This window comes from Cariama cristata, unplaced genomic scaffold (genome assembly GCF_000690535.1).
Source record: "Cariama cristata isolate BGI_N322 unplaced genomic scaffold, ASM69053v1 scaffold13963, whole genome shotgun sequence".
Taxonomy (NCBI): Eukaryota; Metazoa; Chordata; class Aves; order Cariamiformes; family Cariamidae; genus Cariama; species Cariama cristata.
Window position 1 is genome coordinate 1,015 of NW_009607898.1, and position 15,011 is coordinate 16,025.

Genomic DNA, 15,011 nt, shown 5'->3' on the forward strand with positions numbered 1-15,011 from the left:
AGAAAAAAAAAAAGGTTTCATTTCTACATAAGCCTCTGCACACAGTGACACCTTTCAAAGTGATCCCAAATAGCTATGCAAACATGGCATACATTTTTTATCTTGTTTCTCAGATCCACTGATGTTTTGTCGCGCAGTTCATTCACACCAGTCATTTCAGGATGCGCAAGTAGTTCCTGCAAGTAAAACCTAGACAGAACAGCCTTACATAATTTGTAAATAAAAAGGCTGCCTTGAAAATTGGACTTTTTTCTTTTTATGTGGTCTTGCCTCCAAATTACTTATCATCTTTTAAATAATTACTTTTTTGTAAAGTGGCAGTTTTAACATCCATGCTATGCTTTCAGATGCTTGAAGAAGTGAAAAACTGTCTAGCTAGGAAGAGAATTTGCCTGCTTTTTAGCACTTTATGAGCAGCATTCATTTAAGTATTCTTTAGCTATTGCTTTACTTACATTTTTAATCTACAATGTTTCATGTTTACTGGATCAGCAAGTAATCAAGGTCTTTAGATTTTTTTGGAATGTGTTTTATTCCTCTTCCCCAAAAAGTTAAATGCCTCTATTTAAATAACTTTTACTACTATATGCAAAATACAAATAAAATGTAAATAGTTTCTTCCACTAATCCACATCTGCCTGGGTGCAATTACATGATACATGCTGGTTAAGCACAGAAATTTTTAATAGACAGCTTTTTAATTAGGCATGTGCATTGGGTCACAGTAGAATTAAAATGGATTCTAAAAAATTGATTGTATAAAAATGGCACCTGCTTACTCAACAGATCTGGTTCTTGGGTAAAGTTGCAGACACGTGTCTCTGTCACATCCTTCTGTTGGCCCTTGTAGACGAAGCCAGGTTCGGAGCCACTGTGCTCAGTCCTTCCAATGATTAGGACAGATTTTAGCCGGAGTTAACCACCTCTACAATGACGCTTTGTAGAATTACTGACTTTCAAATGTGACAAACAACTGATTTACATCTGTTGCTCAGGCTTCATTAAGAGGAAAATTCAGGCCTATCTAATGGAAGTTTGAGTTCCAGAATGCCTAGAAATACATTTTAATTTCACTTTTTGTCATATTTAGTAAATAATCATTTTTGTTACTCTGATTTTTTTCCCTGGAGCCTCAGTACCCGGAGTCCAGTGAGTGAAAGGAGGATTTGTGGATAGTGGTTACCTTTCAGCTTCGCAGAGTTTGTCAGCCCATGGGTAAAATTTTCTGTATGAGGTGATGAAATGGTTCTTCCATGCCAGTATGAGCAGAGATATTTTAACAGGCTGTTCAATGTTCTCACATACCAGCAAGTGGTCCTGAAATTATTTCTGAGTGCAGAGGCAGCTGAGCATTATGTGTCCCAGCAGCACTTTTCATTTCACTGTGGCTGCCATGGTACTATCTGTCAGATAAATTTGTTATAAAGCTAATAATAAAGTGGTGAATTTTAAATTTAGCTCATCCAATCAGTAGCTGTGTTTATTATACACCTATACTTCTCCCCAGGTTACATTCTTGATATGTTTTAGCAGTTAATTTAGTGTTCCTTTTTAAAAGAAATAAGTTAGAATTGTCTTGGCAGGTGTTTTATGTATTTCAGTATTAATATGCAATAGTCATCTTACACTGGAATCTCATTTAAGAAGTTATTATATTTTGGTAATTTTTATTTTAAAAATAAGGGTAATTATGTAATGAGTATTAACAAAAAGTAGGGCCAAATTTTTCAAAGAAAGATAAATCAGGCTAGCATGTACTGCAGGATCCTAGGTTTTATCTTTTGTCTATAAAAGTTATACTGTGCAGATGTCAGCAGCTAGAGCCAAATTGATTTTACAAGGTTCTGTGGCAGGTCAGAGTACAACAAAACAGAGAATTTCTGTTTATGCAGAACCTTTTGAAATGTTTTACATCCAAATAAATGCCTCTACCCATTTGTAACAATAATTATTTATTCGCACACTTAATTAACACCTATGGCAAGTGGAAGCAAGTTGAGATTCAAAATTTCGGAATATAATTTGGCTGCTACTGTTTAACTAAATGATCCCTCATGCACTAGTTCTCTGTACTGCTAGTAGTAACTTATGGGCACATGTGAAAATGACTTGTTTCTAAGAAATCTTCGCCTCTTTCATGACCATCAGTCATGTGCCATTGTTATTAAAATTACTCTTATGTTTCATATCTCAGTACTGGAAACATGCTAACACCTCTGAATTTATTATTAGTAGGCTACAGTGCCAGCAATCTTGCAGCACTTTGCAGAAAGAGAAGACAAGGTCACTGCTGAGAAGTGACAGAGATAGCTGGTAATGACAATAGATACTGTGAGTGGGCAGGTGAAGGGAAAGCTTCAACAATAACCATGTATTGCTAGTTCTGAAGGTCATGCAAAGTATGCATATGCAGAATTTGGAGTATATGGTTGAGAAATGCAAGGAGGAATAAGTAATGCTGGAGAAGTTAGTAGAGTTTACCTGGGCTATAAATGCAACCAAAAAAAAAAAAAAAAAAAAAAGCAGCCTGAGTCTTGCAGAGCTGGTGCTTGCTGTGCTGCCTCGCCAAACCACGGGCTCTGCCCACCACCAAATCACAGCGTTTTGTCATATTTTAAGCACCTGAACACAGATACTAAGACTTTGATCCAAAACCCATCAGAAACAATGGACACATTTCTGCTAAATTTTGAATGTGGTTGTAAATTAATAACAAAGATCTAATCTACATTTTTTTCCTCTGCATTCAGACTTCAGAGTTTAAAGAATTCTAAATAATAAGAAGAAAGGCATTCCAGTAGGCAATTCAGATCACTGAGGTACTATAAAAAACTCCAGTCAGGAAACCAAGTGCACAAGAAATAATAAGTAATAAGCAAAGTGTTTGTATACAAATGGTGGGAACATGGATAAGAAAATGGAGGAATTTTACCTACTAGTGCAAGATGTGTATACAGACATTCTAGATGTAATAAAAACATAGCAGAAACAATAACTGGGGTCACTGAATAATATAGGTTCTTCAGAGAGGAGGGAAATAGAGCTGGTAGCATTACATGAAATATTAGGACAATTTGTGATGAAATGAGGTGTGTCCATAAAACAGATTCTGGTTGGATCAAGCACTTCAATGGTGAAAAAAGTATTTTTGCAGAATTAATGCTGGAGGAAAATCCCCAAGGTGTCAGATTTAACTCTGCAACATTATTGTAGAGAGGAATGTAAGTAAGAATCTGTCATTAGAGGATGTTGAAGCTTGCATGTTTCTTCACCAGTCACTAAACCAACAGAAGATAACGGTAGTTTAGATCTGGGATTTGCTTTGAAATATGTAGATAACAAAATGTAAACTTAACCAAGCATTCAGGCATTGAGTCCATTAATATTACATGACAAAATAAGTAATGGTCAGCAAACTTTAATAAACAAAACAAGCTAGTTAAATAAGTGAAAAATTCTGGGGCTTCATGGATATTTCTGTGAGGAAGACATCAAATTTTATCAAGTATAACACACAGTGTTGTATTTGACAACAGGGGACTAGGTTCAGCCATCCAGGAAGTCCCCTCCAGAGCTATGTTCCTAAATTTGTCAGTTAAATGCAAGAGCCTTAAGTAAAGCAGAGATAATTGTAGGACAGTTTAACAAATTTGGTCACTGTCAGTATTCTCTAACATTCTTTGACTCAATGCTGAATTTGGACATCGGCTGCTAGACAGCAGAATCTGTTCTTGTGACGATGTAGATGTTTGAGATGTAAGACAGGATATTTATTGTCTATTGGATATCTATCAAAACTGCCACTTCATCTAGAGAGTCTTATTCAGATGCCTTCTCCATAGACCAGCCCTCCTGGTCTCCCTCATCCCTGAAAAGTCTCAAGATAGGGTTGGTAGGGTGTGTGTAGAGTTTGTTCAGGTCAGTGAGGAAGACAAAGTTGGGGACAGCACCCGATAGTAAGGACACTGAAATACAGAGATGCTCAGACTGGAGAATAGAAGGCTCAGGGGGATCTTACCAAGTTATATAAATACCTGAAAGGAACATGCAAAGACAGAGCCAGGCTCTTTCCAGTGGTGCCCAGTGACAGGACCAGAGGGAATGGGCACACGCTGAAATGCAGGAGGTTCCATCTGGACATCAGGAAACGTTTTATCACTGTGAGGGTGACCTCTACAGAGAGGCTGTAGAGTCTCCCTCTTTGGTGATATTCAAAAGCCATCTGGACATGATCCTGGGCAACTAGTTCTAGGTGACCCTGCTTGAGCAGGGGTTTGGACAATATCTCCAGAGGTCCCTTCTAACCTCAATCATTCTGTGATTCTGTAAGCCAGCTCCAGTCATTTCATTAGGTTTAATTCTAAAAGCCAAGCAAAGTTTGATGCTTAATATAAATGTTCTGCATAACTTCAAAGATACCCACTCACTGTGAAACTGTGATTTCTGGAGGCAGACTATGGCTTGCTCAGAAAATCAGGCAGCAATTATAAAGGGGATCGCTATTATGCCTGTGCATCTGCACCCATTATTATTAGAAGCAGAGAGAGAGAACAGGCAGAAAAGATACTGCAGGAACCTTTCAGGGAGTTTTCCTAAAGTAGAGAGGTTTTGAACTTTGCATTAGCATGGCACTGGCTCTGTAATGCTCTTATCTCTCTCTTCCCAGCAAATGCTGGGTACTTCTCTCTGTGTCAGCAATGAGGAACTCTTCAGCCTGGAAAATGAGTTAGACTTGGAGAAACTCCTACAGTCCAGAGATTTATTTGAAGGATTTCTGAAATTAACCCCTTTTATTCCTTCTTCATGTCTCATGTTTTGAAACCCTGTTTCTTCCCAGTTTAACACCACTGTAGCCATTTCTTCGAGTTGAACTTAGTAACTCATGCCTTTTTCCCCATCCCTCTTAACCTTCAAATGTATGTTCTCCATATGACTGTACAGCATTATGGGTCCCAGACAGTTCAACTGTGAGTGAGTTACAACTTCAGAGTGTGCCTAGGCATACTATCCATGTTATGCCTCAGAAACCACAAAGACCTTTAAAAATGTTGATTCAGGAAATGCTGAAGAATTTTCTGCTGTCTTCTGAGAGATGATACACGGTTGTTAGTTGAAGGAGCTCTTACCCAAGACGTTCTAATACTCAGTTTTGCCTGTTTAGTGACTGGACAAAGGTGTTACTTGGCCTATATATTTCCTGACTGCGCTCCTTGTGCACAAACTGATTTATTTTCACTGGAGACCTATGTAATGTCAACTAGTTTATCTGATTTTCAAATTTATGAAAAACATATTATTTCAAGTTTTATATCATAACTAATCCTGTACAAATGCATAAGGTGAAAGGGTGAAAACAGACAATTATTTACTTGCCCAGCACAATAAATGCATTATTCCTTTTGCACCCTGCTTAAGTATTGCAAGAGAGGATGAACAAACAGATTGGTCTCCTCCCACCACATATCTGCATTGCCAGCACTCAGGGAAATAAAGACTGCATGGATTAAAAAGTTGCAAGGGTATTATTAAGGCATAAGCTACTGAAACAGAAGCATGCATTGAAGAGGTCTCAGTTCAACAGTATCAGTCCTATTATGAGCAATGTCAGCCTCGCTGCTAATGCGGAAGCAAGGATGAGAATGCAGGTAAGATTTTTCTATACCAGGGCGTAAGCAAATCACAATGAATTGCAGCCATTGCCATGATAATATAGTACAGTACGTTCTTTCTCTCTTTTAAATCTTGACTTTTAAAAACTGTTTTACTCTCAGCTGCTTGAGACAGAAACATTGGAGTTCTTTCGGCACTACCTATGAAGTGACCTTACTGCTTTTGCTTTATGATGCACATTTAAGACAGTATTTGCATCCCCTAAGGTTTCTGTGAATAATATTCACAAAGATTTAAACAAAATCACTTAGCATTTTTTCCCTAGACACCCTCTGAATAAGTCTTTCTCTGAATCATGATTTGTGCATATGCAGTTAATTACTGTCAGGCTGTTAAACAGGCTGATCATGTGGGAATTGACCATTTTGTTTGCACGTAGAAACAGCCTTTGTCTTTCATTGTCACATAGAAACAGTCCTTGCACTGGCATCTTGATGATGATCTTTTTTCCTCAGTTTGCTTGATTAGATCTTTTGATTGAAGTACTTGAAAGACATAATTTCATAAATATACTTGAAGCAATTCCACACAAGCTACCTCATCCTCCCTAAATCATTCTTATTTTATTAACTGAATTTTCAAATACCATTAAAAAACATTACATTATGATAGGTCAATTATTGAACTGTATACCTTGTAGACACCTCACCGTGTTGTCTGTATAAATTATTTCTTGTTCCTAATTAATGGTAGGATAATAAGACAATCTTCACTTAGAAAAATACTTTAACTTGTGGAGTTCTCTAAGCAAACATCCTTCTCCATCGTTACAAAGATGCAGACTGTTTTATTAAAGTGGAAACTGACTGTGGGTTATCAAGCTATTCCGAATATTGCTTGTACTGATTACTCATTTTTATTTTAATACGTACCTTAACAGTACTGTAAAAAAATTATTTGTGGCTGTAAATATATAGATCCATTCTAACAACAAGAAGGAACTTGAACTTATTTCTGAACTTTTCAATAATGGTAGCTGGTTGGTGCATGAGCAATATGGAGATCCATTAATAGCCTGTTGACTTCAAGTATTCTACTTTCATATATGCTCTGACTGGTAGCTCTGTACTATATATAAGACAAGATTTGCATTTTATTTGACCAGCTGGTTTACCTGGAAATATTAAACTGATTTTCAGACACTTGCCTAAATTTTTCTAATAAAAAGTTATTATACCTGCCTACAAAATTTGTCTTGTCATTGTCCTTGAACCATCATGGTACAACAAAATGCCACTAAACGTCTCTATGATATGCAAGATACAGTTTAGTTCATGCCTAGAACAGGAAATGACTGCAGTAGTCCTGGATGTCTGATAGCAAATAAAGACATTTAATAAGAAACTGTCAATATCATGATCAATGCAAAAAGTATTTACTTATGCATATGCATGCATAGTCTTGTATCTCTATTCATTGATTCTTAGATCTGCAAATGCTTACTATTTCCTTTTTTTTTCCTTTTACTCTTCACTAAACAGTGGTATTTCTTGACAATCAGCCCTCCAAATAAACTACCATTGTATCTTATAAAAAAGGAATCTGTGAACTACATGGAAAGGAATCAAAAAAGTAGGGAAGAAATGTTAAGAAAAGATGTATGTCTGGATCCAGCTTAATTTTCCAGCTCTGATCTTCCACAGAAAATAAGTAATACTGTCATTGTCTATTTGTATTACATTTGCTGGCAGACAAACTTTACTTCTTTGTCTCCACTGTTTGAGTCAGTATGTTGATCTCATTTATTTTGTTTTTAGTAGACTCCTATCTCATTAAAAAAAATTGCACTGCATATACAGTAACTGATGTTGTCTCATGTTGTCACTATTTTTTCTTCTCTTTCTAGGTGATGTCATTGTCTATATTAATGAAGTTTGTGTCCTTGGACATACTCACGCAGATGTAGTCAAACTCTTCCAGTCTGTTCCTATTGGTCAGAGTGTCAACTTGGTGCTATGTCGTGGATACCCTTTGCCCTTTGATCCTGAAGATCCTGCCAACAGCATGGTGCCACCCCTTGCAGTAATGGAGAGGCCTCCGGTAGTGGTAAATGGAAGACATAACTATGAAACTTATTTGGAATACATTTCTAGGACTTCTCAGTCTGTTCCAGACGTAACAGATCGACCACCACACTCCTTGCACTCCATTCCAGCAGATAGTCAGCTTGATAGCACATTCCCACCACCTGCCCATGATGATAATGTATCAATGGCTTCTTCTGGGGCCACCCAAGCTGAACTCATGACCTTAACCATTGTGAAAGGGGCCCAGGGCTTTGGCTTCACTATAGCAGACAGTCCTACAGGACAGAGGGTGAAGCAAATTCTAGACATTCAGGGATGTCCTGGTTTGTGTGAAGGTGACCTCATTGTTGAGATCAACCAGCAGAATGTACAGAACCTGAGCCATGCAGAAGTAGTGGATATACTTAAAGAATGTCCTGTTGGAAGTGAAACTTCTTTGATTATCCATAGAGGAGGTAAGTTTGGAAAGTCTGTACAATTACGAAAATGTGTGTAAAAGGTTCTAAACCGTAAGACATACATAATACTCACTACATCCTTGTGTGCTAGACTGGAAATTAATTTCCATGTTGCGGGAGGTAACACCATTGGTTCTGGAAAAGTGTTTCTGCAATTAAGTATCCTAGGCAAAATCTAACAGTTTCTTGTACATTTGTGTTTTGAGTGTCAATGGTCTCACCTCTGTATAAGGGTAAAACTAGAGCAGATCCAGACCTTTCACCCCATAATAGTTTGTATGGTGTCTGCAGCAAACTCTTATAGTCCCAAAGCAGTGCTGCAAGCTTTATATATAATTGTATATATTGACCCATTGAGGTAGATCAAAATCAAAGCAATCTATTAGCCCTTTACAAAGTTACTGGTTTTGGTAAGCCATTTTGCCTCCTTTTCTTTCATTGTAAAAATGTTGTATGAGAGTTGTTTTGTTTCTTTCTTGACAACAAAGATCCATAGTATATTATTCTCTGTTTTAAAAAAATAGCTTCTAGCAACTTAGTTTTTCTGACCAGCCTGACACAGTAAGCTTGAATATACATCACTGGAAGGGGAGAGTCAAGACTTATCTGTAAGGAAGCAATAACAACAGAAGTCTTAATACCTTGACAGAGATAAGTAATTTCATAGCTTTTAGTATTTCAGCCAAACAAATTTTGTTCGATTGTTTGAGATGAGCATCTGTCACAATTTATTATTACCTGAAATGAATAATGATTTAATTTCTTTAACTAAAGTTCTGTGTTATGTTGCTGAATGTACATTACTCTGTGCTTCAAAAGAAAAAAAAAGAAAAAAGATTCTGTCCAAAAATACTAATTACTTTCCTTCTGAAGAGTAAAGGTTGGGAAGTGAAGCTTCAGTGCTTACATATGCCAAATGTTTGTCATTAGAAAACCTACAAATCCTTAAAACAAAGAATATATTAACATTTTATCAAATTGCAGAAATAATAAACATAAGATGATTTAAATATCTGTAGAGTCACATAGTTAATATTTTTCATATCTATATTTAAAAGAATGATTTATAAGAGACAGAATCTGACATTTCTTTGGAATGAAACCAAAGGAAGAGTGAAAAGTAAAGGCCAATTGGTGTCACTGTAGTATATGAACTTGGAGAAAGTTGACTGTTGCAGAGGTGCTATATTAGTTGATATTGAATCTGGTTTTATTTAACATCCATTAAGAATCTGGAACAGTGGAGTAAGCAACATTTTTTTCTGAAGATGCTGTCAAATTAGGCAGAATTGCACAGAAAAAAAAAAAATAGTATAAAGGGGATTAGAAGGGTTAATGTAAGCCCAAAAGATGGGATTTTATTTTGAAAAATGCAATCTAATCCCCCTCTAGAGGAAAACAATTCAGAACACCAATCTTCAGAGAGAAGTGGAGTGTGAAATCCAGTATGCTGAGCAAGCCTGAGTAATAATAGACAGCAAAATAGATATTTCAGCAATGAGTGCAGGACAGTTACAAAAAACCCCTGAAGCAGCAACATACTTAAGCCCATGAGGATAATTCCTCTCTCTCAAGAGAATTTCTTCTTAAAACATTGATTCATGATCAAAACAAGTTGATCAACGTGATAGTTTAACAAGTTCTGGTGCATTAACTGAGCTGTGGTTATTTTCTACACATCACTGTGGCAAGTAAGAGATACTGCACTGAGGTCAACCCTCAATAAAAGCAGTATAGATTTGCACCGTCTTGTCTTTTGTCAGGCCAAGCACTTAGGTACAGACAGTTACCCTAGCTCAGCTGACACAAAATACTAGGTCCAAACACAGTAACGTGTTTCTCTGTTGCTGGGGCAGGGAGTGGTTGGTTGCTTTAGAAAATGCAGAGAAGAGAAAGAGAGCATGTTTTATTCCTGGTAAAAGAATCACTAAGACTAAAGCAACTGTTTGGAAGTACTACAGAATTATTAAACCTAATGGGATGATACAGAACAAATGGAAATTTACTACCAGAAATTTCTGTACATCAGAAGTAAGGAATATACCTTAATGCAAGGTTGTTAGATTCTGAAATTAAGGCTCATTTGTTCGAGTGATTCAAAAGAAATGAAAAAATACAGTGTATGAGATAAACTTACTCTACCTGACAGATGGCTAAATCATAGCTTAAGAGAAATACGAGAACTGTTTTAAGGTGAAAACCTCTTTATTTCTCATAAATTCATAGGAAAAGGGAATCTGTGTGACCAAATATACATCTATAATGCAGGTAATCATATCTATGCTAGTCATCATGTCTCTTTTTATAGTCCCTGGGCAGAAATAGGCCTTTCTAGGGTGCAATTCATGTCATTCTAATGTAGATGTTTCAAATAAGTGAGGTGTACCCTAAAAGTATATATTCTGCTTGACTGACTATAAAGGGAATGGACTGGTTCAGATGTATATGTCTATCCCATGTCTTACGGATAAGAAACAGATGGTAAGTTCTGGTCATGTGAGATAATCGAAATACAAAACAAAATTCTAGTACTTAGAGAAACCTGCTATGATTCTAAAATATTTAGTCTGTGACACTGGTGAGGCAAGGCATACTTTCTCATTACTTATGGATCCAATTTTTATTTTATTATCTCTAATATGTAATGACACTTGAATAATACCATCTTTTTCCGTCATTACCTTATGCATCCTGTCTTTAACATCTCATTTTTAAGATTAAGACCAAAGTACTATTCCTGCCTGTGGAAGAGGAAGGCTGTGTTTTGCATAAGGTTGTGTATTGCCTTGTGATGTGTTCTGTCTCTGATATGAATATTGGCCTGACTGCATAGTTCACTGTGGCAAATTCATTTTTGTAAGTGACTTAGTTTCTCTCTCTCATCCAAGAATCTTATCTACATTGCAGACACAGATCAACACTGCCTGAGATATATTCTCACTATAGGAAAAAAGCATCTTATACAGGAAAAAATATGCATATAGTATGCATGCTACAGCAGTTAAAAAGCCATTGTCCCTCAAACTTAGGAGGTCAACTGCCACAGTATGTAGGGGAAGGAAAGGTCTGCATGTTTCAAAAAGACAGAGGGAATAGCAGTACTCAAATTTAAAGACACCACTAAAGAAAACTGTCTAAACCAACACCAAACAGAGACGTGTCATGGGCTACAATCTAGTTGGAGGAAGTCCCACTGAATTTGTAGTGTACTCATTTTTAAATTTCTAAAGCAGAAGTAGTCATTTACCTGCTTGTTAAAAAAAAAAAAAAATCATGGAAATAATATCATTGTATATCTAACAAAATACAAAGCAGCATTTATTTAGATGACAACTGTGATACTCTATGACTAAAGATCTTACAATATCCTTTCTGGTTATTAGTCAGGGTCTTTGCTAAACACAGATGAGCTGCTTAGTTCAGTTTCTTTGCACCTGTTTTTGCTGATCAGCCATATAGTTTCCACTGATTACTGTAAGCTGACAGAAGTGTTCATACTGAAAAAAGAAAAAAAAATTAAAGGAAAAGATGGTGGAAAGTGTTGCCTAAAAAAAAGAGGAAAAATTAATAGAAAAAAAGGTAAGAAACAGATATGAAAGTGTTTGTTACCCAAACAGATTTACCCCTTTCCAGCTTTGCTTCAGCCTTCACACTCCATCCTCAGCTTCTGCAGCAGTCTGCATTCAGTATAGGCTGCTGAAATAGTGTGGAAGAGCTCTCAAAAATCCGTCTTTCTGAATGTGGATGGAACAGAAATTCTGAATTAGTCCAGAACTACTGAAAAACAGCACCAAGTGGTTGAAGTAGTATGTACCAAATTTATGTAGAGCAAAATATTCACTAATTAGGACATCAAAAATTGGTTTTGGCACATTCTGCTAAATGATTTATCCGAGTACCTGACATATGCCATCTCTTTTGGAAAGTACCCTTGAAATATATGAACCTATAGACAGCAGACCAGCCCCAGAAGTGTTCCTGTCTAAAAAAGAAGCGACACATTCAAGTGTAGATCCATCAAGACTATTTCTGAAATACTGTTGTTAAGGAAATCTGAAGACAACCGAGGACTCATTCATGAAGCTATGGCAACTCATGAAGTGCTGTGAGTGAAACATTAAAACTAAATATAAAAAGTGGGAGCCTAACAAAGTTCCTACATCAGATGGCTATTTTATAATGGTGGAATCCAAACAGGCTCTGAGAAACTGAGGCTGTTAGTACGAAGTGGAGCCAGAGAACTGATGCACTGTCCATACTGGTTATTTGTTAGCCACTCCTGGCATGGAACTGGAATAAGCCAGCAGCCAGTTTCACCCTGACACAATATGGAAGATAGCGTGGGCCACACGCAATGCACAGTCAAGGTGGAGAGCGAGAATTTAACTATGTAGATGTAAACTGTCAGAATAAAAGGAAGGCCAAGTATCTTTCTCAGATTTTGTATAAACCCCAGCAGAAGTTTATAGCTCCTTAAGACTGCTAACAGATACCAGTACCTCACACAAAACATCAGCAATTCCCAAAACAGCCAGAAATTTCACAAAAAACATCTCTGCATATTCTAGTGAGTAAGAGTAGTCCCTCAAAATAAGCAGACTTCAGTGAAAGGAATACTGCATCTTCAGTGCCCTTTCCATGGACTGATCTTCAGATTTACCTCTCTACCACAGAGATTAAATTTGGTTTTGTCCAGGCTAGCTATAAGATGTCTTTCAATTCCTCTGGTCAGGAAAGCTCATACTTCTTTTTCTCCAAGTTGTGCTCTCTCTTGGGAAAGTTGCACAAGATAAAACTGCAGGCAGCACCATCACCCTGCTAACACTACTCTGGCCCAGGCAATTCTGATCTCCTGGTTCCACGACCTCAGGCCACCACTGAGGTCTCTAGAGCTTTGACTCTGCTTCTGTGGTTCTTCATTCAAAATATTAGGAGAGTACCTCGTTCAAACTGGAGACCCTGTATCTCATGGCTTGCTCATCCGCTATTCAGGACTTTCTAGTCAACAGTACTGAGGGATTGAAGAAATTAAATTGTTAGGAGAATGGTGTAAGTTTTTGATTTGGGACTTACTGAGGTTTTCTATTATCCTACTGTCTCTACTCTTTTACATCCTTGCATCACTGGTGAATTTTTTCCTTCCAGTCGCTTCCTGAAGGAACTCAGTCTTGGTTTAATTGCTTCTTATGGGTTCTCTGAATTAACAGCAGTCTGTTCATGCCTACTTTGTTCATGAAGGTATGCTTCTTTCTATTGTCTCTGACAAGAGGTATTGGGAGATACAAGGTGTGATATCTCTCCTGCTTCCTGCCATTCTTTCTCCTCTCTGGATAGTTACTCCAGCTGTACATTTGCTCTTGATCTCTTTTCCCCCATTTCTTGCGAGTATTCTAATGTTGAAAAGAACTTAAATCCATTTGGCAACATCTGCATTTTCAGCCCTGCTGTATTCTTAAATGGCACATACATCTCTACTTCGTGAGTTTAAGGGACATGTGATCCCACAAAGGGAATGTGCATATGAACCACTGACCAATTTGAAGTGAAACATGTGAACCATTGATACCTAGAAGTCAATGACATAAACTTCTTCTGTCCAACATGCTGCTAGAACATCCTCTTTCAGCTTTCTCTTTCCTATTTACTGCACCATTTTACCTTGCCATCCCTCTATGAAGTGCTCTGTTGTTCTTGGGTCTGTCTGCTTTAAAACCAATGGAAAATAAAGGTTCTTAGATGACCTTTTTCCTTTCCATCTCAAAATTATGAACTTTTATATGACATCATAAATTCAACAGTTTCCTCAGCATGAGTTCTCTGTAAACGTGCCCATCTCATACTGACTTTTGAGTTGTTTCATTTTTTTTCTCATTTTTCTTGCTGTTCTTAGCTAGTAATGCCAGAAATATTTAATGGCCAGAAATATTGTGAGTCATGCTACATTGTCCACTTCATTGACTTTGCTGTTAGATGTCATGTTACCCTTCTCCCTACCCTAGCCTTGGCCGCTTGTCCCTTCCTATCTTCCCTATATAGAAATCAATATTTTGTGCAAGAGAGTTTCATAACAGCCTTGTGAGAAGGGCAGTTAGCTTTCCTGTGTTAATTCCAGAAATAAAATCTCTGAAAGATTTTTAGAAAATACTGTTACCATGCAAGAAACACTGCTGTTATATTAACATAACTCCTGGAAACACTGCTTTCCAGATTCATTTTTACAAGGCATGTCTCACTTAATAGAGTATCATATATTTAACTGTGAGATATGTACTCTCCTGGTAACCTTCACATTATTTACAGTCCTACACACTGAGACTGTTCTATACTTTGGATTAACTTGAAATATTTTTAAGCATCCTATTGTCATCATCTGGTATAAAATCTATTTTAATAAATATTTTACATGTTGTAGCAGGTAAACTAAAAAATAAGTAACATATATAGCCTAGTTTATGAAGGGATTCAATCTAAATCTTATTAGTAAGACAAACGCTAACCTTTCAGTAATACAGGGAATGACACATTTGAACAGAGGGAGTCATGGCAGGAGACCAGTTATCCCAAAATTCACACTAATGAGACTTTCGTATCTTTCCTTGTATAGCTCTGATTAACATTGAAACAGTGTGCAATTGCTTCCATATTTCTGAATAAAAGGAAACCATAGACCTCCTTAATGAATATGAATTCCTGAAAAAATAGACATCAATAATAGTTAGTAGCTGTTACACTGTATTAGTGGAAGTAGTATTAGTTGCATTGCATTACAAAGTGGCAGTGTTATGGGTTTGCTGCTTCTTTCTTATTAATATTTGTGCACTGTGTGGTACATTTGTGGATAATTTTGCAAAGCATT

At 36.9% G+C, this 15,011-nt stretch overlaps 1 protein-coding gene across 1 annotated transcript in view; it reads left to right on the forward strand.

Annotated features, from left to right (window-relative positions):
* Positions 1-7,516: 7,516 nt before the first annotated feature.
* LOC104159105 (membrane-associated guanylate kinase, WW and PDZ domain-containing protein 2-like) overlaps positions 7,517-15,011 on the forward strand; it is a gene marked incomplete at both ends in the record, with an annotated part of 70,268 nt that continues 62,773 nt past the window's right edge. The window contains one exon of the mRNA XM_009696925.1: positions 7,517-8,152. Coding sequence (XP_009695227.1) covers positions 7,517-8,152 — 636 coding nt within the window. The remainder of the gene's footprint in view (positions 8,153-15,011) is intronic.